The following is a 23501-nucleotide window of genomic DNA, read 5'->3' on the forward strand; positions in this document are numbered from 1 at the left end:
CACCTTCTACATGGTAATGCAGCATTGGCTAAACTGGCACCCTTCAGATGTTACTAGACTGAAATTCCCATTAGCCCCAGCCAGCGCTCTATGACTATTAGCACCCATAGACTATTGTTTTCAATATCTAATCTGCTAGTTTCCAGAGCACACTGATGAAGTCAACAATATCTAATCTTCTGGGGCACCCAACCTAGGGATCAGGAGTATGTATTCCCGTTGTTCATTGGGTGGAGGTGTTGTATGTGTTTTGTGAGGCACCCTCCCTAGCAGATAAGAAACTGGAAACTCAGCTACCGTAAAGCCTTGCCTCAGCCTTGCCCAGCATGGAGTCCACTAGATGCCTTTGATTACAACACTCATTAGCCTCAGCAGGGGGAACCTGTGGTCTGCAACTCCCATCATCCCCAGCCATGTTGGCTAGGCCTGATAGGAGTTGTAGTGCAAAACATCTGGAAGGTGCCAGGTCAGGGAAGGATGTTCAAGTAACAGAGATGGGAAGCATTTCCCACCTCTGTGGTGTAGTGGTTAAGAGCGGTAGTCTCGTAATCTGGTGAACCGGGTTTGCGTCTCCGCTCCTCCACATGCAGCTGCTGGGTGACCTTGGGCCAGTCACACTTCCTTGAAGTCTCTCAGCCCCACTCACCTCACAGAGTGTTTGTTGTGGGGGGGGGGAGGGAAAGGAGAATGTTAACCGCTTTGAGACTCCTTCAGATAGTGATAAAGCGGGATATCAAATCCAAACTCTTCTTCTCTTGCCTGAGACTCCTGCTAAGCCATTTTGCGTCTGACTATGGCATAAGGCAGCCATGAACCTGTAGTTTCTGTGAAGGAGTTTCTCCCATCTTCATTTTTCCTTTCGTTTGGTGGCCTGCATGGGTAAGGAAAACAAAAAACACTTTCATCATTCTTCTAGCTTGCAAAAGAGTTTCACATCTCCTTGCCCACTAGGTGCTAAATTATAAGGCGTGCAAGTGCTAATGTGCAATTTTCAGGGATTGGCAATAAATGCAGATGTCTTACCCACAGCCTGCCAGCTGAGCCACCACAAAGTGAAAGGCGTGCACTCCGCCTAATTTAGGTTTTACAAGGCACAGTGGTCTGGAGGCAACAGCTAGGGAAATAGAAAATACACATCACAGGTGCCGGTTTGACCACTCATTTGCTCTGTGGCTTGGAAAGACAAGTTGTTTAAAGCACTATGTCCAAATTAGAGCAAGTGGTAAAGGCTTCTACTTCTATACTTAGCTCTCTCTCTCTGACCTAGTTTTAAAGTATGTTGAGCACAAAGGCTTTACTTTGAATTGAAAAATTGCAAGCACTAACAGGCCTAGGCATGAAATCACTATGTTGCCTCTCCTTGCCTTGAGGTCTGCATCTGTAAAATGGGCATAGGGACAACTCCATTTGTTCTGTACAATTCATTAAAAATAAGCTGTTGGGTAAATTTCAATTATTAAATTAGATCACGATTTATTTAACAGATTTTTATCCTGACTTTCTTCCAAAACACTCAGGTGCAGATACAAGGTTCATTCCAGTCCTAGTGTTATCCTTACAACAACCCTGTAAGGTGGGTTAGGATGAGAGATAGTAAGTGGCCTGAGATTGCCCAGTGAACTTCATGGCTGAGCAAAGAATCTATTTTATATTTCATCTTTCATATGCAAGAATCCTCCAGGAGTTCATTCGACAGTTTAACCCCAATTTGTGGGCTTGTGAACATTTGTTAGAGAGGGGTGATTCAGGAAACCATTCCACCAGCACCCCCCACCCAAAGGGTTGTAGTCACCACACTGTGGGAATGAAGTAGAACTAAGTTGGCTGAAGGATGTTCAATATGCAAAGTTCTTGGCAGCCACACAATGCTCTGGATAAGCTGGCAAGCCCTTTGACACTGTGGTGGTCCAGCATGGTACAATTTGTACAACAAATTGGTATGTGGCTCAGGAAAGAAGAAAAAATGCTTCTCTGCATCTGGGCTGCTTTCAGATGGAGCTATTTCCAGGTGGGATTCAATAAAGTACAGTCAAATTCAGGGTGTGCAATTAAAGATGACCTGGCACTGTTGCACAACCTACCTGCTCCCCCTTACATGTCAAAAGAACAATTTGAGGATGAAAAGGAGAGTGCAAAATAACAATTGCTTGGCACAACATCAGGGGCTTCCTTGCCTGTTTATTGAGCATTAACAATGATTTGTTTGCAGAGTGTTTAGACGACGTTGCATCCTGCGCACTTTGCCATCACTTTCTTATGCTAACAGTCGGCGGGGCTGCGAAATGGGGGTATGTATGTTGCGCAAGGTTGTCCAATTGCGCACTTTGCATTCGCTGACAATCTGGAAGCACTGGATGTCCTCCAAACTTTGGGTAAACAAATCACGATGGATGCTCAGTTGAAAGGTCTTCTGGAAGGGACCACGGTGACAACAGCTTTTTAACCCCCCCCCCCCCAAGTAAATCCAAATTATATGGGGGGAGCCCTTTTGATGCCGGGAAACTTTTGCACGCATCACCAAGACAACCCGCCGCCCCCCCAAGTCGCTCTCTGCAAGCACCCACCGCTTTGGAGGATGGCCGCACCCCTCCCACCTGGGCTGCACACGGCCGTGAGAACCCTCCGGTGCGCAAAGCGAGGCGTGTCCGCGCCCGCCAGCCCACTGATCACCCCGCATCGCTCCGCCACGCAGGCGAGCGCCCGACCAGCCGGTTTGGCGGGGGGCGGAGCCGCAGGGAGAGCGCCGTGCGCACGGGACGCGGGCAGAGGCGGAGCCCGGCCGCTTTGCACGCGGTGCCGGCGGGAAATAAAAAGCGGGGCAGACGGCACTGCGGAGCTCAGCTGCTTAACCGATCACCCGAACGTCGTCTTAGCTGCTGGAGAGATCGAGCCCAGGAGAAATGGATTCTCAGGACTGTCCCTGTTCTAGTGGTGAGGAAACCTTCCTTCCTCTTTCTATTCATTCCGCTTGCTCATCCTTCTCTCCTTACATCTGGATCCCACCCGCTTTCCCTTCCGATCTGCCTCTCTCCCTCTTTCCCCTGCTTCTGCTGCTTGGCAATGCGCTGCTTCGGGCCACGTGGAGCGCTCTGTTTTTGACTTGGATTCTCTGCGTCCCTATCAACGAGGGACGCTCTTTCCTCTTTCTGACTCGGGGGCGAATCAGGCCGGTTGTGTTACAGGCGAGGGGAGGAGACTGACCTAAGATGATGTCCGCTGTTGCCAGGATGAGTTTGGGTCAGCCTTGTCCACCACCCTCACACACACGTGGCTTGGACTACAACTCCCATCAGGCGCCGATGGGGGTTGTAAGTCCAAAGCATCTGGAAGGGCATGAGAGAGGGTACCAACGTGGCGGCGGGGAGTATGTCTTTTCCCATCCTCCTCCTCCTTTTACCGGAGGTCTTTTGTTTCTTCCTTTCTGCTATATCTCCACTCTGCTACAATAAAATCGTTGTCAAGTGTTCAAGTTTCTAGAGGAATATTTAAGTCCTATAGAACGCTATATTGTCCTTTTTCGAGGTGTTTATTGGGGGAAAGAGAAAGTTAATTGCTTCCTAAATTCTTCTAGGCTTCTGAAGGCTTCTTTACTGAGTGTCAATGTAAATGTGTGCAGGCGATGCTAAGTTAATAATTGTAATGGGATTCCACCCTTTCTCTTTTAGGTGGTTCATGCACCTGTGGCAACAACTGTCAGTGCAAAAACTGCAAGTGCAAGTCATGCAGAAAGAGTGAGTATGAACAGTTCCTTCCTTTCCGATGTATTTTGTTCCTGGGAGGAGCCCTTTTTTTTCTTTCTTAGCACTGGAATGGCAAAAACCACAATCGGATGCAGCACATGGAAGAATTACCGTATTTACTTGAATCTAATGGTCACCTTTTTTGGCCAAATTACATTGCGAAAAATAAGGTGCGCATTAGATTCGATGGTGCATTAGACTTGAGTAGATACAGTACTTGGGACAAGAGTAGGTGGGATGGGACTGGCCCTAACTTGCATGCTGTATTAGAGAGCGAATTTTGTGGACATAACCCTGCATGTCTGACATTCAGCAAGTTGTTACCAAGTGTGCATGAAGCACTGGTTGGCTACTGTAACGGCGACTTCATGTATGGTAGCCATAGGTCAGTTTGCAGGTTTTATTTTTATGTATTGAGCAAGAATTATTATATAGTGCTTAATAAGAACTCAAGTGGTTTACATAAAATAGCATGAATCTATTTAAAACCAGCAATTAAAAACAGAAGATTTAAGGTAAAATTATCTAACTATAAATATAGATAACATGAGTTTTTATTATGTACATTTTAAAAAATGATATTTGTACTTGAAGTCCACCTGGACTGAAGGGTTCCAGGGCAAGGTAGAAAAATATCACAGCTGAAAATGGGTACAAAAGTATCATTAAAACCATACAATAAAACCCCAGAGTTGATTTTTAGTGATGGAGTAGAATTTCCACCAGAGAAAAGAGCCAGATGTAGCAGCTGAGACTATGCAATAGCCCTGGGAGCAAATGTGAAGGATGCTCGCTTTTAAAAGGGCACCTTAGCTCTTTGGACCCTACTGTGTTCTATTTTCACCACCATTTCCAGGGCTCCTTAGAATGACCTTGTTTTTCAGTAACAGACTCTCATTACAGCCACAAATCCGAAAATTCTAGCATCCTTTCCCTGCTTGTATTGCTCCATGCAAGAGCATATCTTTTTCATGGAACATAAAGCAGAGAACATCATTCAGTTGATCCCTGTTGAAATGGCATTGCAAACTGTTTGGAGTGAAATGGTTTGCTGCTGATGCTAGTGTGGTTAAAGCATGTGCACATATATCATAATATATGTGCACATATATCATAATTGCTGTCCTCATCCATCTCTCATATTCTGATCCCAGCAACATTGTTGTCTACTGGGTCCACTCCCCAGCTCTGCTAAGAGATCCTCATTGGCTGAAACCACAAAGGTAAATTTTCATTTCCGTTTCTAGGTTGCTGTACCTGTTGTCCGGTGGGCTGCAGCAAGTGTGCCCAGGGATGTATCTGCAAAGGTCCCCCTTCCACCAAATGCAGCTGCTGCAAGTGAATCTTCTCTGGCTCTCCAAGCACTGATTTGTATATTTGATTGCCAGCAGGAATGTAACCTTATTGTCCATTTATATATTTGCCTGTGCATTTTTGTAGCCTTTAGATGTGAAAATAAGCTATGTGGAAAGTAACACAAGCTATGTGGAAAATAATAAAAGCTGTATGTATATAAGAAACATTTGGAGAATGTTTTGTTGGTAGTGGTTCTTTCCTTCTTAGAGGACAGAGGCAGTGAGCCCTGAAATTCAGACTGTGTACACATAATACCTTTAAAGCACATTTCCCTCCAAAGAACCTTGGGAACTAGTTTTTTATGGTTGCTGGCAATCGTTCTGTGAAAGTAAATTACTGTTCCCAGGTTTCTTTTGATGTTGGGGGGGGGGGGTTTGCTTTAAACATTGGAAATGTGCACGGCCTCTGAGCTCTACTTTGTGGAGCCTTAATCATGAATCTGTTCCTGGTGAATTCCAAGTTGCTGGTGGTGTGGGGATAGCTACACTGCCCGGAGGAGGCTGGTCTGGGGAAGAATGTTTAGGAGATGCTTCTCTGAACAGCTTTTCATACTTTCCTGGCAAAGCACAAAGTAGGCTTGTTATGCACAACACAAATCATGCACAACACACATTTCTTCTGTTTCCCAACTAGAGTCCATTACTGTGCAACACATCCATCCCATGAGAGGGAAGGAGTTTATGTTAGCATCAGTAAAAAAGGACAGAAGACAGATTTACATAATGTTTGTATATGCTACTATGGGTGGAAATGTTACAAGTAATTGCTGTGATTTAAATGGAAATGCAGCACATATATCTACATAACTGAGAAGAGGTTGCCCAGCTTACCTGTGTGCCTGCTTGGTCTGCTGCCCAGGCTCTAACTCAGGGGTCAGCAAAGTTTTTCAGCAGGGGGCTGGTTCACTGTCCCTCAGACCTTGTTGGGGACCCGGACTTTATTGGGGGGATGAACAAATTCCTATGCCCCACAAATAACTCAGAGGTGCATTTTAAATAAAAGGACACATTCTACTTATGTAAAAACGCGCTGATTCCCGGACCGTCTGCGGGCCGGATTTAGAAGGTGATTGGGCCGGATCTGGCCGCCGGGCCTTAGTTTGCCTACCCATGCTCTAACTGTTGATGCACATCTTGAAAATATGAACCTCTTCTCAGTTCCTTCTCCTTAACCCAAGTTTAGGTACATCCACACACCATACATTTAAAGCACTAGCTGAGACCATTGGGCATTGTAGCCCTGTGAGGGTAATGACTGTTCCTACGGTTCTGTGAGGGGAAGCCATGTGCTTTAAATGCAGAGTGTGAGCTGGCTGCCCTCTTCAAATATGGCAACTTCCATCAGCCCCAAGTGCCATAGCTAATGTTAAGATCTGATGGGATTTGTACTTCAACAAACATCTGGATGGGCACATTCTCCCACTACTGAAGTTTTGCACTGTTGCAGGCTACTGTCCATAATGATTCCATATCAGGGAGGGGATTAAACAAGATACTATGATAAACCCATGACCTCCTTCACAGCCATATATCTGTAGTGCTAGTGCTTGCTAGATCTTCTACAACCCCAAGATCCACCAACCACAGCCAGATGCAAACAGCATTCACTTAGAATTAAAGGTTCCAGAGCCCAGGAATTTGTTCTGAATACTAAAACTGAACTGAACTCTTAGTCCTTCCACACAAAAATCCACTCATCTATGCTCCACCTGCAGCAGCTTTCTTCATTTAAGCTATATAATTTAGAGGAGGAATCATTTTGCTATTAAACAACTGGGCATTAGAAGTCCTTGCCAATGTACATCTAATCACAAGGTGAATTGATTAGGTCTTAAAAGACGTTTTTGGGCCAGTGGGTGCAGTTGGAATTTTGAGAAACTGCTGTGGGTACCAGTCTCAAAATGGCTGCCACGAGGGCATGGCATAGCACAAAATGGCTGCCATATCCAAAAGGGAAGAAAAAGAGACAAGACCACAAAATGGTGTGGGTGCATAACCCATCAGCCACCCACTCAGTGGGGAAAAGGTATCACCTGCTGCCATACTGAATCATTGTTTTTTTGTTTTTTAAAAAAGGTGCTCTCTGTACCTCTCCCAAGTTCAGAACAGACAAGAGGGTGGGTCTCCAATCCTGTCATACAATGTAATGTAGACATTTGGGTGGCAGGGGGTGAATAATGTAGGAGAGACTAAGCCACTGCAAACAGGACCTGAGCAGAGAGATCATTGTGCATTATTATTTTTAAAAAACTTTTTATTAAAGATTTTATTTTGAGGGGATATTTACTATAAGCCTTTGTGAGCACCATATTAGGTTCTGGCAGGCACACACTGGGAATCCTTATATTAAGCAGATTCCAACTGAACCACCTAATTCAGCTCTCCTGGCACAGAAGCCAACCCACACAGTTCCACTGTGTGTATGAACACTGAAGCCACACAAGGAACACCAGTTACACAGGTCTTTCTAATCTAGTCATTGCTGGAGGGATGTATAAATGGAGCAATTGTTAGCACTGAATCTGGGAGGTTATCTATCTCATGGTCACATTCTAATGTCATAGTTCAACATGAACAAAATAATGCACTGAGGGATTACATCAGTAAAAAGGTCGGAAGGAAGGAATTTAGTTATCAGTTGTTGTCATTGGATTCTGTGGAGCAGAAGAAATGATGGTTAACAGGCCAGTGGCTCCCCTTTCACCCCAAGGAATTGGTGTCAACAGGGCAAAGTATCCAACTAAGTTTTACTCAAGACTAGAGCCACTGGAATAAGTGTACATGACTAAGTTAGGTTCATTCATTTCAATGGATGTATTGTAAGTAGAATTCATTTATTGAAATTTTATATTCCATTTTTCACCACATAGGTCTCAACATTAACATATACAATATACAAATTTTAAAACACAACCCCCCCCAATTAAAACCTCAAGAAAACAAAAACACAAAACATGAGAAGAATTCAAGGTGCAAAGGCCTCCTGAAATGAAATTAAGCAGCTACCTGAAACTCAGTAGGCATGGTGCCTGTCTTAACTCCTTATCAGAGGGAGTTCCATAGTTTGGCCCCAGACTCTGAAGGAACAACTTCTTTGTTGACATGAGTCAGAGAGGGAGCCTCTAAAAGGATCCCATGCTCCCTGATGATCCTTAAGCTACCCTGTAATGTGATCCTTAAGCTACCCTGGGCCCAAGTTATTCAGATCTTTGTGCACTAGAACCTTCAACTTGACCAGGTAGCAGATGGGAAGCCAGTGCAAGCCTCAGGTTCAATTCCCAGCATCCCAGGGTAAGGCTGGGGAAAATTCCTGTCTGAAGTCCTGGAGAGTCTGCCACGGAAAATGCTGCCTCTCAGGCCGCCACCATGCCAAGCCTCTGCTGATCTAAACACCTCTGAGAGGGTTTGTAGGGAAGGAGGTAAGCTTTATGATATTTGGGTCCTAAGTCACACTAATGTGACCACCTTGAATTGGGCCCTGAAGTGAACTGGCAACCATGCCAGCTGTTTTAAACCAGAGCCTATGTGAGATCTACATGGAACCCCAGACATAAATCTTGTTGCATTTTGGATCAAATAAAGCTTTTTCAAGTTGTCTTCAATGGCAGCCCCATGTAGTATGCACTGCAACAATCCAATATGGAAGTTACCAGAGCATGGAGTAGAGTGGCCAGATCCTCTTTCCAAAAGGGGTTTCTGCTGGCAAATCAGCCGGAGCTGAGAAAAGGCACTCCTAGCCATCAAGGCCACCTGAGTCTCCAAGAGCATCCCCAAAATAAAACCCCCAGGGCAGGATGCTTCCCCACCTGAGAACATCCCCCCCCCCCAGGATTCAGTGTGATTCAATGAATGCCCCATGTTTGCATGTCCTGTGGCATTGATTCTGAATGTCCCTCTAATATACACCCTCCTTGCAGTTCAGTTCCACTCCTCACTCCATGTCTCTCTTTCCTCTGCTTACAAAAGATAACCTGTACAGAATCTAAACTGGGTGGCTGGTTTCTTGTCACTGGTGAGTCAGCAACGTCACTTTGAGAGGAAGGGGTATGGTTCCCTATTCACAGCCATCACCAAAAACATTTGGAAATTAATGAACTACTTCCAGGAACACTGTGTCTTTTCTAGAGCAGTGGAGACATAAATTCCAGCTACCAGTTGTGCAATTAAATACACACACAGTACAAACCTTGCCAGCATCCGAGCAAAATAAAGTCAGCATTTGTGAGTAAACATTCACAAAATGAATGAATGGTACTGGCAGGGTTCTCATTTGTTGGGGCCTGAGAGCAAGCACCTTGGAAACAAAACAAGTGCTAACATTTGCTGGAACATTTGTGTCAACATATAAGGCCGCCACATTTCTCTGCCAGAAAGTATTGCTACAATTGGGGCAAAAAGGCAGACCACCCAAAACGTGCTTGTTCCAACTCACCTACAAAAGGATATTGCAGAGATAGACAAGGCTAAGAAAAAGGCATCCAACATGACCAAGGGACTGGAGAAACTCTCCTCGGGGGGTGGGGGGAGATTGCCTCATTTGCGACTTTTTAATTTAGCGAGGGAAAGTAAGGTACATGATAAAGGTAAATAAGATTATGGAGAAAGCAGACCCCCATGTTGCAAAAAATGCATTTAAAAAGAAGCAGCAAAAAATAAAAGGCAAGTTGAAAACCTGAAACTAAGGACTAAAAACAGTTCTGACTACAAATTGTATCTAAAATGCCTGGGAGAAATGGGGAAGTGTTAACCAGATTCAGAAAATCTTCAGCTGATGCCAAATGTGTCTCCTTAGGGACAACATTCCATAATCAGGGATCACCACAGAAAAGTAATAAAAAAGGGTGGGTGGGTATTTGTAGGAGAGATTTACCCTTGCAAATGTTACACAAATATACACACTTATACCCATATGTAGTGGAGACTGGTGCTCATTGTGGGTGGTAGGGCAGAAGGCAGGGAAGCCAATGGCAGCTGGAGATGCTGTGTACACACCAGGCATGTAATGTATTTTGCTTCCCCCAGTGGGTCCTGGGAACTGTAGCTTACTCCTGACAGAGTAAGGAGAGGGGGGTAATAGGTGTTCATATAGTGTGTACACAACCATTGACAAGCAGAGCTAACCACTTCTAGCTTTGTCCTCATCTTTCTCCTTGCTAAGTTTCACTCAGACACAACTGAGACTAAGAAGGAGGAAGCAGAGAGCCAAGAAGACCATCCCTTGGCCTGGTTGTAAGATGGCAGGCAGGTGGGCTTGAGGCTGCAGGGGCAGAGCCCTGTTTGCCCTAATAGATCAGTTTCCACTTCAGCCTTCTTTAGATGTTTTGCCCTCCAGATGTTTTGGATTGCAACCCCCACCAGACCCAACCAGCCATTGCTGGTGGAACATGTAGTCTGGAGGGACCAGGTAGAGGAAGACTCTTCTAAAGGTTCCACAGCAGCAAGATGGGGAAGAACCCCTCCCCCCACACACCTACACAAATAAACAAACAGATAATTTCATCCCTCAGGCTGGAGCAACTCCTTTCAAGCAGCTTGACTGTATCTTCTTGGTTCTATCATGGCAATGGTGCCCTCTCTCCCAAGACCTGGCACAAATTGACAACACCAGTGTTGAGGTGTGAACTGCAGTAATGTATCATCATTATGACATAATGATGATAATTCTCTCTCTCTTTTTCAAATCACTCAACAGAAACCCCTTGTGATGCAACATGAACCCTTCAGGGCAGGCAGGACAGTTTAACTTCATTGTCTGCTCCCTCCTCCCACGTTCCACCTTAAGATGATGACTAAATGCAGACTCCAGGCATCACTATCAGTGAGTGTGCTTTTTTTCAGCCCTGCTGCATTTAACATCTAGCCTCATGATGTGTTCCAGGGAATACAGAAGCTTGCTCACTGTTACTGTTTTGTGGTACTTTGGTTGGTGTCATAAACCCTACAATCCCTGTTCAGCCGTGAAGCTCACTGGGCAACCCTAAGCCAGTCACCATCTCTAAGGCTAACCTTACCTACCCTCCTAGCTTCCACAGTTGTTGTGAGAATAACACTGGGAGATGGCACTGAACAATAACATCACTAAAGTATAAAATAATAAAATACAGAACAAATGACTCACACTGAATCAAATTGTCTAAGAATGGCAAAAAAAGAAGTATTTTCATCAGGAGATGGAATGTCAAAACTGTCTGATTTAAATGCAGTTCGTTAATAATGAAAAAGGAACGAAAATAATTTTTTTAAATAAAAATGTGGATTTTGGAATTCACCTTTGCTATGTAAGTTTTTGCTTAATCCCATCAGCACGAACCTTTGCAACACAATCATATTTCTCAGGAACTGCCCACCTCACTTTTACTTCTCTTTCCCTTTGGTCACACAATGGCTGACTCACCCGTGAGTCAGCATTAAACATGTTCCCAGATAAAACTGCTGCACTGCACCCGGAAGGAGTTTGCACATGGCACAAGATATGTTTGTATTGCCATGTGTTGTTTGCACACAGCACAGGAGACTGAGCAAGAGGAGCAGCGCCTGCTTTGAATGGGGTGCAGAGGAAAATGCAAATGAAAGGCATACCGTGTGTACAGGACTCAGTGTGCTTTGTTCAAAAAGTTCAGTGACAGAAGTCTGTTTCTTCTCCAAAATAGAAACCTCAGTCATTTCCAGCTCTTGTTCTCTGTGTGGGTGGATGTGCGTACACAGTGCTCTAACATTACTAGATTCACCCCACACAACAGCAAGCAACCCTAAAGATATCAGATTTATTACTGCGACCTGTAGCGCTGTCAAGGCAGGACTTTGGGGCAGTAGTCCAGGGCCCCCCATTCAGAAGAATGAGCCCCCAAATGAAGCAGGGCTGAATTAGGAAGCAAATGAAATAATGCACAGTACCATTTAGAAAGTTGTGCCCCAAGGCCATTATGCCTTTCAAAGTCAGAAACTGCTGCTGCAGGGCAGGAGAAAGCCTAATGTTGAATGCTCCTGTAAAAAAACAACAACAAAAAAACCCCTTCATTTTACAACATATATGTATAAGAACATAATATCAGGCCAGTGGCATATCTAATTCATCATCCTGATCTCACAGTGGCCAATTATATGCCTCTGGGAAGTCCGCAAACAGGACCTCGAACAGTGGAGGGAGAACACAGCCACTGTGTTACTAGCAGCCACACACAGCCTTACCCTCCATGAATTTGGCCAATCCTTCTTCAAAGCTAAGTGGGTGGGTGTCCCTACATCTTGCGGGAGGCAAACTGCCCGTTTTTGAAACTTTTCTAGCTCTACAATGTCCTTCTAGAATCATAGACCTGTAGAGTTGGAAGGTACACCAAAGGTCATCTAGTCCAACCCTGTATAATGCAGGAATCTCAACCTTTTTGAGGTCAGGTGTTAGTCTTAAAGGTGGCAGAGGACTCTGGTTTTGGCATAACTGTGAAACAGAGCCACCAACCTAGAACTGTAATATCCTGGTGTCATTACACCCGTTTTACAAATGGACAACTGAGGCTAAAGATTCCTTCCTTGACAAGGTTCATGGCTGAACAGCTTAAGAAAATGAAAAGTGGGATTCAAACGCCCTTTTCTTTTTGATCCCCAGATATGTAGCTAAATAATGAGGTGGAAACTACTCTTTGCGGTGTTCACAAGCCGTTACTTGTTATTCCTTCAGCTGTCACAGCACTGAGTCCCACAATTGTAAACAGGTCTCAAGATCCAGTCCTCCTGAGTTCAGATTAATCCCCTGCTGGGAAGGGATGCCCTAAATAAAATGAAGTAGCTCAGCTATACTGTACTTTAAATGCACAGGGTAACGAAGAAATAGAGCTTACTTTCCCCCCTTCCAATCACTTTTTCATTTTGCGCGGCGTCTTTTAATATTGAAAGCTTCAGTACTGGGACCGTTTTCTCACTTGCATTTATCTGGGCTCCTTTTTGCGTTGATGACCATGTTATTGGATACCCCATAAGGGAAAAAGGGCAGATTTTGTTTACAACAACCACAATCTCTTTTTAATGCTTTAAATAACGAAATCCATTTCAGATCCACACAAGTAAACATGGACACGCTCTTCCAACGGGAAGAGAAAATGACCTGTCACTGAATTTCCCTCTCACTGCAAGTTTCCCCCTTCTTGCAAAATCTTTCATGCGCCGCCCCCGCCTGGAAGCGGTCGATATTTGCACGCGGAGCCGACGGCTCGATCGTGCAATGCTTCAGGGAAAGCGAGACTAATTTTTGCACGCAGCTCCATAAGCCGGGGGGGGGGGGAGAGGCTGGACCTTTGGCAAGGGCGCCGATTACGAAAGGTGCGCACGGGACCGTGCGGGGGCCGCCTTCCTTTGCACGCGGCGCTGCGTGGGTTTCGCTTTTGCACCCCTCGCCGCCTCTGCCCGCTGCCCGGGGCCGGTCCGTGCGCAGGAAAGGGGCGGGCGCTTTGCACTCGCCGCGCCTGCCTTCCGGCTGCTTATAAATATGCCGGTAGAGGCTGCCCTCAGGCCACACATCTCCTCTTGCCTCGTTTAATCCTCCGATCTGTGATCACTCCTGCAACTGCGATGGATCCTCAGGACTGCGCCTGCGCCACTGGTGAGTCTTTATTCTACTTGCTCGACTGCTTTAGAAAGAGCCAGGGATCGGTGGCTCAGAGAGCGCGCTCTGCATCAGACGGTCCCAGGTTCCATCCCTGGTCTTAGACTTTTGTCTGAACCGCTGCAGAGCTGCTGCTGGGCCTGGTAAGTGAGTTAGAGCAGGTTCCCCCCAGCCTTCTGTCTTCCAGATGTGTTCGACAACAACACCCATAACCCCCGACGGATGGGCTGTGTTGGCCAGGATTGATGGGAGTCAGTCCCAACTGCATCTGGAGGGTACGGGGTGGCAGAAGGCTGAAGCAGAGGGACAAGCTGCCCGGCTAGGGAAAATGGGCATTTGTGGGGGCAGTTCTGCAGAATGAGCACAAAGGATCCCAAATGCTGCAGTGCCCTGGGCTTAGCACACATTGCCGTCTAAAGAGAGCAGTGGGTGGGTGGAGGCGGAGTCTGCAATAAGGGTTGCTTCCTATACTCTTCTATAGCTTGCATGGGGGGGGGGACCACAGGGGATGTTTTTAAAGGGTGTGATTCTCAAGCACTTTACTACACAAATACTTATTTCTAATAAATTGGCTTAGGATTGTGGTGCAGCATCCATTTTCATTGGGAGTCCTGCTTTCAACAGCCCTTTTAAGATACAGGTTGCGGGTGGCCCTGTAGGTTAAACCACAGAGCCTAGGACTTGCTGATCAGAAGGTCGGGAGTTCAGATCCCCGCAACGGAGTGAGCTCGGTCCCTGCTCCTGCCCACCTAGCAGTTCGAAAGCACATCAAAGTGCAAGTAGATAAATAGGTACCCCTCCGGCAGGAAGGTAAACGGTGTTTCCATGTGCTGCTCTGGTTCGCCAGAAGCGGCTTAGTCATGCTGGCCACATGACCTGGAAGCTGTACGCCGGCTCCCTCAGCCAATAAAGCGAGATGAGCTCTGCAACCCCAGAGTCGGCCACGACTGGACCTAATGGTCAGGGGTCCCTTTACCTTTATCTTTAATCAGTTTTAGCCACAACATCTACAGGCCTACAGTTGCCATGCTTACTGATGCCAGGTGTGATGATGTATTTGAGCAGACCCGTCCTGCCTCTGTTCAGCCTCCTTACAGCATCCACAAAATCATATTGAGCAAAAATGTGATTTCCTTGCTCTTCAGATGCCTGCTTTGGCAGTGCTGATCACCTTGAAAGTACTCTGATGCACTAAAGCTAGTCACTTCTGCACTTGAATGTTACTACTATGAAAAAAACTCTCTGGGAATCTGTGACCCTGGAGATTCTTGCTTACAGTTGTCCCAATGCATTCATTAACTGGGTAAATAGTGGGATGCTTAGTAACTAACTTGTTTAAGAACTTGTGATCTCTGTTCAGATTCTCAGAACATCAGTCTTTCTACACTTTAGAACTGGCTCTAGTGCTTGATCCAAGCTAGTGGCACTATTCCCTGTCACAACGCAGTCCCACTTAAGAAAGAAGCCCACAGTATAAACTCTGGGAACTTACCCTTTTTGGCTTCTGATTCCTGGAACCCTCCCAAACCATTCTCATTAAACTTAGGAGTTTTGCCTCCAATTTACTTCTGAATTTTATTCTTCCATCCTATAGGCATAGATGGCAATTTGGCAAACTTGTATTGCTTCTATTTTTATTAACGAGAAGAAGTTGTCTGTATGCAACCCTATAGCCATTGGTTTCAGTGGCTTCAGTGCAAGCATATATTTCTGTTGAAAGGGACAAAGGGTGGAGTTTTATTTTAATTTAACTCAGTGGCATGTATATTTCTCCCCCTTCCAGGTGGCTCTTGTTCCTGTGCCGGCTCCTGCAAATGCAAAAATTGCAAATGCACTTCATGCAAAAAAAGTGAGTATCTCTTTGTGAACCCAATAAAAGTTCCATGCATCAGAAGGAGCTGGTTAAAACCTAGAAGCTAAGAGTTTTGCAGGTAAATTCACACTATGTTTAAAGCATATGGCTTCTCCCCCCTCCCCAAGAATCCTGGGAATGGTAGTTTGTTAAGGGTGCTGGGAACCACAGCACTGAAGGGTAATCTACAGTTTCCAGGATACTGGGGAGCAGCCATGTGCTCTAAATGAATGGTGTTGGCTGTTGATCTCACACAGGAACTTGCAATGCAGTCCTAGCATGTGTACTTGAGAGTGATTCTCATTGAACTATTTGGGACTTGATTCTGACAAAATATACATAGGATTAGACATAATGTTCTCCCTTATAAGCCTCCTTTCCAAGGCTTGTCCTTTCACAAGGTTAAGATCTTTCTATTCTTGAACAAATTCATTAAAAGTTAACACCTCTTGGTATTAATTTTGAATTTAGGGAAACTTCCTAAACTTGAACTTCTGTATTTCTCTCACCCATACCCAGTGCAAATCATGCCAGGCTTATTAAATGCCCAGCATCAGGGGGAAAGAAATAGAGAAAGTTCCCCTTGTTGGCTGACAACTGCTTGACGCAAGGAGGCATGAAAGCTTTTGTAAACTGGAAGAATTGGTTTTCCTCTCATATTTTTTTTTGAAGCTGTTGATCTGCCAAAAGTGACTTCAGATTTTGGGCTAGTTACGTTTGTATCTGTATTTGCTGTGCAGTCATTGTACACCTTATACAACTGATGGCACCTTAACCACTTTTCCTTCTTCCTTATTGTGCTTGAGACATTTCACTATCCCTCTTAATTTGTTATAATGCCAGCCAATTAAATTACTAAAGGTCATTAATCTCTTTGGCACGCTAAACATCCAATGTCATTTTTTGCCCATCTCTTTCAGGCTGCTGCTCCTGTTGCCCAGCTGGATGTGCCAAATGCGCCAAGAGTTGTGTCTGCAAAGAGCCACTGTCAGATAAATGCAGCTGCTGCACCTAAAAATGCCGTTTGAAAAAAGGAGACAATTTTCCTATTTTGTAATTGCTCTTTCATACAGATAAAAGGAAGAAAAATGTTTTCAGAAAAATAAAAGTATTTTAAACTTGACAACTTTGAACTGTGTTGGCTGGGTGTGGTCTGTATAGCCTTTTTAAAGGCTAATGGGAGCCTGTAACGCAAGTCTGCAGACTTATCGTTTGAAGCCAGATGACAAACATGAAAATGACTGAAATGAACCTTTTGTAGTTAAACCACCACAAACATGCCCCAAATTGGGTGCATTTTATCCATGGTACTAAGTAGGCTTTTGACAACCCCAAATCGCTATATCTGATTAAGGTAGTATTATGGAGCTTTCCACAACTGCCAGCAAAGCAGGACCAGAAGACTCCAGGAGGTCCATAGAAATTTAAAAAAGCGTAGTAGATGTGCCTTTCTCGCATTTACTCTGAATAGTTTTTCCTGGTGAAATACTCCTTTCTTTTGAAACTCCCTAGGTCTGCAGGACCACTGTCTGCTTTTTTAGCCTTTGGGCTACTTCAAGTCTGTGTACAGTTGCAATATGCCCATCGAGCAGGTGAAATTCCCAACACTAGGAATAGATATAGCTTGGAGGACCCCATCATAAAAAATCACCTGCAGGGCAGAACATGCATGTATTTACCCACCCTCTCTCACTGGAACAGCAAAGGTGCTCCTCCTTCCTTGTCATTGTGCTTGAGACATTTCATTATCCAAGTAGGAGAAACATGGTCAGGTTTGCCCTTTGGGAAAGAAGTTCCTTGCTGGATACAGCATTTGTATAAAGGTCTCTGCTTGCTTGCTTCTGGCATCTTAGCAGACTCCTATCAACACAATGCTGCTTAGTTCGGTGCTAGTTTCCAGAACACAAAAATTAACATTAAAGTTGAGTAAGAAGCTGAACAGAGAGAAACATAGGCTGCCTTATACCACAGCTGCTGGTACAGGATTTGGCCTTAGATGTCTTCTAGTCTACCAACACTGACTGGTAGCTCTGAAGGGAATAGGTGCCTCCTAGCTACTCTCAGCATCCTTAGCAATGACAGTTTTCAGGAGTCTATGGGGGAAGGCAAGACTTTAAAGTGTGTGTTGGAAGTTAGAGTGCAACTCAGCTTGCCGAGAAAGGTTTGCTTGGAGCTTAGATGGTAAGGGACCTCCAGATTCCCAGACTAGCCTTGTATCTTTTTATCTCTGCTGGCTTTCCTGTATCCTTTCAGGTTTAGACTGATGCATCTTAGCTTGTATATCCTATTTGTCACTTCCTCCTCCTCATACTTTCTCTGGGCATTGAGGCCTGCGGTCATCTTGAATCTTACCTTCTGAGAACAAAGGTGTGAGCAAGTGTGTTGCAACCAAGGATTCATTGAACTGCAGTTGACTTGCTGCTGTATATGCTAACGAAATAGGTGGGGCAAATGTGACCTTATATAGAGATACACCTGAGAATCCTTTCTGCACCAAATGAGTTTCATCTCACCCTGAGAAGGGGAAGTCGGCACCTGTTCTCAGGAGAACAGGTGGCAACTGGACCAGATGAATGTGGGATGGGTCTGTGTTTGTGCCAAAGGTGCCACAGGCTAGGAAACCTGTTTCAGAAAGAGGATTGAAAATTGAGCTAGAGGCCCACAGGAGAAGCCTGAGGGGACTGGGAAGCGAGCTAGTAGACAGTTTGGCTGGAGAAAAAGGAGACAGTCAGACAGAGAGACAGCTTCCCTTAGGAAAAGGTGAGTCCTCAGCAAACCAGCCTTGTGTAGATTAAAAGATTAGATCATCAGCTTGCAGGTCAGAGCCTGTTCATTTCACTCCCTTGTAGTGTGTAGTATATTTTAGCGCTTTCTAGAATAATGAATAACAGTGATAGAAGCACCTGCTGCAGGTGTGTGACCCAGGAGGCCCGAAACTGAGCTCATAAACAGGGCATGGGGCAAACGCTGAAACAGAGGTCTCCATATTGTGAGGGAGTGGGAGAATAGCCTTTTCCCTGTTGTTCCCCATCTGTGCCCCCCCCCTTCCTCCAAGGTAGCCAGGGAGGTGGCTTATAACCCAATCTGGTATGTAAGAGAGAAACTCATTGTTGGGTCAGGTTTGTTTGGAAGACTTGCTGCTTGTTTCAATGGGGCTTACTCCTAAGTGTGTGCATCACTACGCTGTTTTCAGTGCTTATGAAATCCCTTTTTTGACAAGCCTTTTCTGTGGAGATTTTTTTTTATCCCAGTTTGAATCTGTATCGGACTTTTGAAATGGTTTTACTTTGGATGTTTTTATTGTTAAATCACTTCAGGATGTTTCACGGGAAGTGGTAAATGAATGAAAAGAATAAAACATGGGCAGAATATCAGAACTGATATACAGCCATTGATCAATCAAACAACGAATCACATTTCAGCAGTGCAGGCAACCCATCCAAAAGAGACAAAAAGCAGATGGGTCACATAGTCACAAGACAGATGACTTTGCAGACACAATTTGCTCTCTGCAATAACAACAACAACAATGACTGCTTTCTGGAGAAATGAAGCTTTGGGTGGTCCACTGATAATAGGATTCAGTATCACTGACAGTATGGTGCAGTGGTTGGAGTGTTGGACTAGGACCCTGAGGACTGGAGTTGAAATCCATGCTCAGTCATGAAACTCACTTGGCTGACTTCTGGCAAGGCACTGTCTCCTAAACTAATCTACCTCACAAGGTGGTTGTTGTCAAACTTTGGCAAATATGTTACAGCAGAGTGCACACAGAAATAGTCTGATAAGACTACTGGTTGAAAGGACAAAGAAAACTTAAGGTTGATTAGTCACGGCACACAAAGCTATTCTGAGCACAAGCTGCACACTTGGCTAATACAGAGGCACTAGCACAAAGTAACTCATACTAACTGGCTTGAACAAAAAAATATTGGAGTGACATGGAGGAAGGGAAAAGCAAAAGTAGTTGCTAAAAGAGAAAGAATCCATGAGGAGGAAGAACAGGTTGCCCTTCTATCGCCACCCACTGGCTCAAGTAGCTTATTGCAGGAGCTGTCGTTTTCCTCCCTATGGTTGTGAGAATAAAATGGAGAGGGGGAGAACTGTTGTGTGTCTCCTTGAGCTCCTTGGAGGAAAGGTGGGGTAGAAATGTAATAGCAGCAACAACTACTTAAGGTGCATCATCAGAGCATTATGGGGAGGAGGCTTCCTTCCAATAGAAGTGGATGTGAATAGAATCATCTTGCCACTGGGGGTGCTGCGACAAACAGTCCCAGCCCCTGTCCATGACAACAAAGGATAATCCACCAAGGAGATGAAATGCTCACAGGCCTGGCCCTACCAATAGGCAGAGTGAGGCAGCAGACGCTGAGAGGGGGCAGGATGATGGGAACAGAGTTGTGTATGTTGGGATACTGCCAGGGAGACAAAGGCCATCATGACCCCTCGTCGATTCCGGACGATCCATCAATCTCCCGTAGACACGCAGTATCATTCAATTAGCGACACGAGCTCCAGAAATAGCTTGCCACATTCCAGAGCTGATGCACGCTCTATCAGCAGAATTCGCACAGCGAAAGATTCACGCAGGAGAGCATTATTTACAACTTTATTCAGCGTTGGTCAGAACAAAGAAAACATGACTGCCTGCTTCAATGTCTCAGGCACAGAGAGAAAACGAAAGCATAGACGCAACAGAAACATCCTGTGAACAGGAAATACGTAGGCTGTGACTCACAACAGCCTGTCCCCTTTTTAAGGTGGAACGGAAATATCCTAACAGTGTATGCCACACAACCTGCCCTGTGGCTCCCATCCTTGCCCACTGGCCTTGGGTGCGATGATGGATGCACTGCTTCATTGGCTTCTGTACATGAAATGCTGTTGGGGTGCCTTTTTACCCTTTGCCATAGGTGTCCATCATGCCCAGAGGAGGAGGGAGGAGGAGGAGAAAGCAGAGGTGGCAGCTGACCCCAGCATTTGCAAGATAAGCAGGGCTCTGCTTTTATAGAAGAACAGCCTGCTGGATCAAGCCAATGGCCCACCCAGTCCAGCATCATGTTCTCATGCCTGTGGGAAACCCTCAAGCAGGACTTGAGCACATGTGCACTCTTCCCTCCTGTGGTTTCCAGTAAATGGTATGAGAGGAGTTACTAACTCCAGTCATGGAGGCAGAGCATAGCCATTGTGGGTACTAGTAACCATTGATAGCCTTTTCCTCCATGAATGGGTCTGATCCTCTTTTTAAGGCATCTAAGTTGGTGGCCACCACTGCCTCCTGTGACAGTGAGTTCCACAGTTTAACTATGCCCTGAAAAAGTACTTTATTTGTCCTGAATCTTCCAACCTTCAGTTTCATTGAATGTCCACAAGTTCCAGCATTATGAGGGAGAAAAACTTTTATCCAGACACTTTTACTCTGTCATACATAATGTTATAAACATCTATCACAGTGGTGTCCAAACTTTTTTCAAAGAGGGCCAGATTTGATGAAGTGAAGGTCCGTGAGGGCCGACCAAAGTTGCTGAGGTTTTTTTCAGGATTTTACCCAAGGAAATAAACTGCCACAGGGGCCGGATTAATTAGGCCCCCAAAACGGACTTTGGACATGCCTGATCTATCATGTTGCCTTTCCTTGCAAAATGTGCAGAGGTTGAAACATGTGATCTCACCTGTTGGAGAAACAGCCATTTCTGGGTGCTCTCAACATCCCTGGAGCACAAATGAACGAAGGGCCTTGGTTTATGAAGAACACCCAGTTTATTTGGACTACGAAACCTGCTGATCTCAGCATGCTAAAAGGTAATCAGAATATTGCCTCAGGCCTGAGTTGTTAGAATCGCTCTGCTGCTGCTGTCAGCAACTTATGGAATGTGGAAGGGCAAAAACCCATCTAGGCTTCAAGAAAGACAAGACCCAAAAGCAAAAGGGTGAGAGCTGATTATTCACATGGGTGCTTGTGTCCAAACTCGTTCAGAAGTTCTTGGAAACCACAATAAAGGTTTTTCTGTTTTTTCTTTATGCACATAGAAAACTTTCAAGAAGCCATCTTCAGCTTCACAACTCACTTCTTCACTAACTATTGGCCTTGATGGATGTTGGGGCTACTGGGAGTTGGCTAGCTGGGTGGCAGAGGAAGTGCCCACCCCACACCCCATGTCAAGTGAAGGAGTGGACGCCTGCCTGAGGCGCTGCTGCCCCCGTGCTTACTCAAGGGCCATAGCCTCTCCTTGCAGGTCACACTTTCTCAGGCAAGGCGCCCACCTTCCTCCCACTGCCACATGTGCAACAACAATGTCTTTGTCCCTCAGTGCCCTTTCTCCAACTGGGAGCTCACAAGGCTGGCCATGGGATTGCAACTGAGCAGGAGCCTCCATGCAACCCCGCCCCCCCATGGCCACCTCCCTGTTGAATCCTCACAACAGCCGTGCAAGGTAGTGCAGGCTACACATCTCTTGTTACTCAGACTACCCACTGACAAAAAGGGATATAACCATAATTTAAGTGGGTCTGCTCAGTGTATGCTTAGCGTTGTATGCAATGCAATGCAAGGGCTGGATCAAGGAGCTGCAGCATGGCTGAAGGGGGGGGGGGATCTTGGTCTGCCAGGTCCTAGTCCAAAGACTTTTTTTTTACATCAGACTAAGTAATCAAGACCAATTAACATTACAAATACTTTTATTTTCCATATACAGTGTCTATGTAAATGCCTATACAGCGATACCTCGGGTTAAGTACCGTACTTAATTCGTTCCAGAGGTCCGTTCTTAACCTGAAACTGTTCTTAACCTGAAGCACCACTTTAGCTAATGGGGCCTCCTGCTGCAGCCGCGCCGCCGGAGCACAATTTCTGTTCTCATTCTGAAGCAAAGTTCTTAACCTGAAGCACTATTTCTGGGTTAGCGGAGTCTGTAACCTGAAGTGTATGTAACCTGAAGCGTATGTAACCTGCTGTATGTCTTGTTCTGTTTTCATGTAAGTCACTGTGGGAGCCTTTTTGGCTGAAGAGGGGGGTAAAAATATGCTAAATAAATAAAGGCACAATGTAATAAATTACTGAGGTTAACTAGTATTAATATTTAATGCTGTATTGTTTTTAACACTCGATTGGGAGCTGCCCAGAGTGGCTGAGAAAACTCAGCCAGATGGGTGGGGTATAAATAATAATTTATTATTATTATTATTATTATTATTATTATTATTATTATTATTATTATCAGCATTGCCCCCTACCACCCCACTGCACCCCCAGTTGCAACAGGAGCTAATGCGTGTCCGTTGCACCCTCTAGTGGCTGCCTGGTATTTAAATTCACCCAGTTTCACTGGAAGTCATTTCTCCGCAAGGGTGTGCTTGTTTCATCATTAAAAGCCGCAACAGGCCCCTACAACTTCCAGTATTGGAGGCAGTGAGGAGTGCCCCAATACCAGTTGCTGGGACTCACAAGTGGGGGAGGCCCTGCTGCTGTTGCTGCGCTCTGGTCCTGCTTGTGGGCTACCCAGAAGAGGCATCTGGGTTGCTACCATGAGGACATGTGGCTTTGAAATACAGGGGGTAAATGGAGCTGACAAAACAGGGCAGTTAAAATGATAATATACCAGGGTGTCCAGACCTGACTAGGACCCGAGTGTCCAGGGTTCAAATCCCCTCTTGGCTATAAAGCTCACTGGGTGACCTTGGACCAGGTTTCAGCCTAGCCTACCTCACAGGGTTATTGTGAGGATAATTTGGAGAGGAATTGTACTTTGTTCCTTAGACAAAAGATGGAGTTTTCATGTAAAAAAAACAGTAAAACACCAAGAAAGGCCTCTAGGAGCACAAACATGTTTTTAAAAAGATGCCTAGAGGTGGAGAATGTGAGTGAGAATCCAGGCAGAGAGAGAAGGTAGTTCTGTTACCGGAATTTTTATTAAGGTTGGGGGGGGGGTTGTTTCCAGTTAAACGGGACACTGCATCCC

General features: G+C 45.3%; 1 protein-coding gene and 1 long non-coding RNA gene across 2 annotated transcripts; both read left to right on the forward strand.

The window, feature by feature from the left end:
- Window positions 1–5077: 5077 nt before the first annotated feature.
- LOC310849621 lies at window positions 5078–12059 on the forward strand. The gene is made up of 3 exons (XR_014566999.1): window positions 5078–7121; window positions 10788–10824; window positions 10934–12059. It is a non-coding gene; the product is annotated as an uncharacterized lncRNA (long non-coding RNA).
- A 1389-nt stretch (window positions 12060–13448) lies between these two features.
- On the forward strand, window positions 13449–16669 carry LOC310849618 (metallothionein). The gene is made up of 3 exons (XM_083750004.1): window positions 13449–13688; window positions 15475–15540; window positions 16464–16669. Exons 1-3 carry the CDS (start codon window positions 13658–13660, stop codon window positions 16556–16558), a joined length of 192 nt encoding a protein of 63 aa, XP_083606130.1. The 5' UTR covers window positions 13449–13657; the 3' UTR covers window positions 16559–16669.
- The last annotated feature ends 6832 nt before the right edge of the window (window positions 16670–23501 follow it).

Source organism: Podarcis gaigeae (genome assembly GCF_964106915.1).
Source record: "Podarcis gaigeae genome assembly, chromosome: 8".
NCBI classification, from domain to species: domain Eukaryota; kingdom Metazoa; phylum Chordata; class Lepidosauria; order Squamata; family Lacertidae; genus Podarcis; species Podarcis gaigeae.

Coding starts and splice junctions, on each gene's coding strand:
- LOC310849618 (XM_083750004.1), top strand. CDS start 13,658: ATGGATCCTCAGGACTGCGCCTGCGCCACTG. Junction 13,689..15,474: donor GGACTGCGCCTGCGCCACTG/GTGAGTCTTTAT, acceptor TCCCCCTTCCAG/GTGGCTCTTGTTCCTGTGCC. Junction 15,541..16,463: donor ATGCACTTCATGCAAAAAAA/GTGAGTATCTCT, acceptor CATCTCTTTCAG/GCTGCTGCTCCTGTTGCCCA.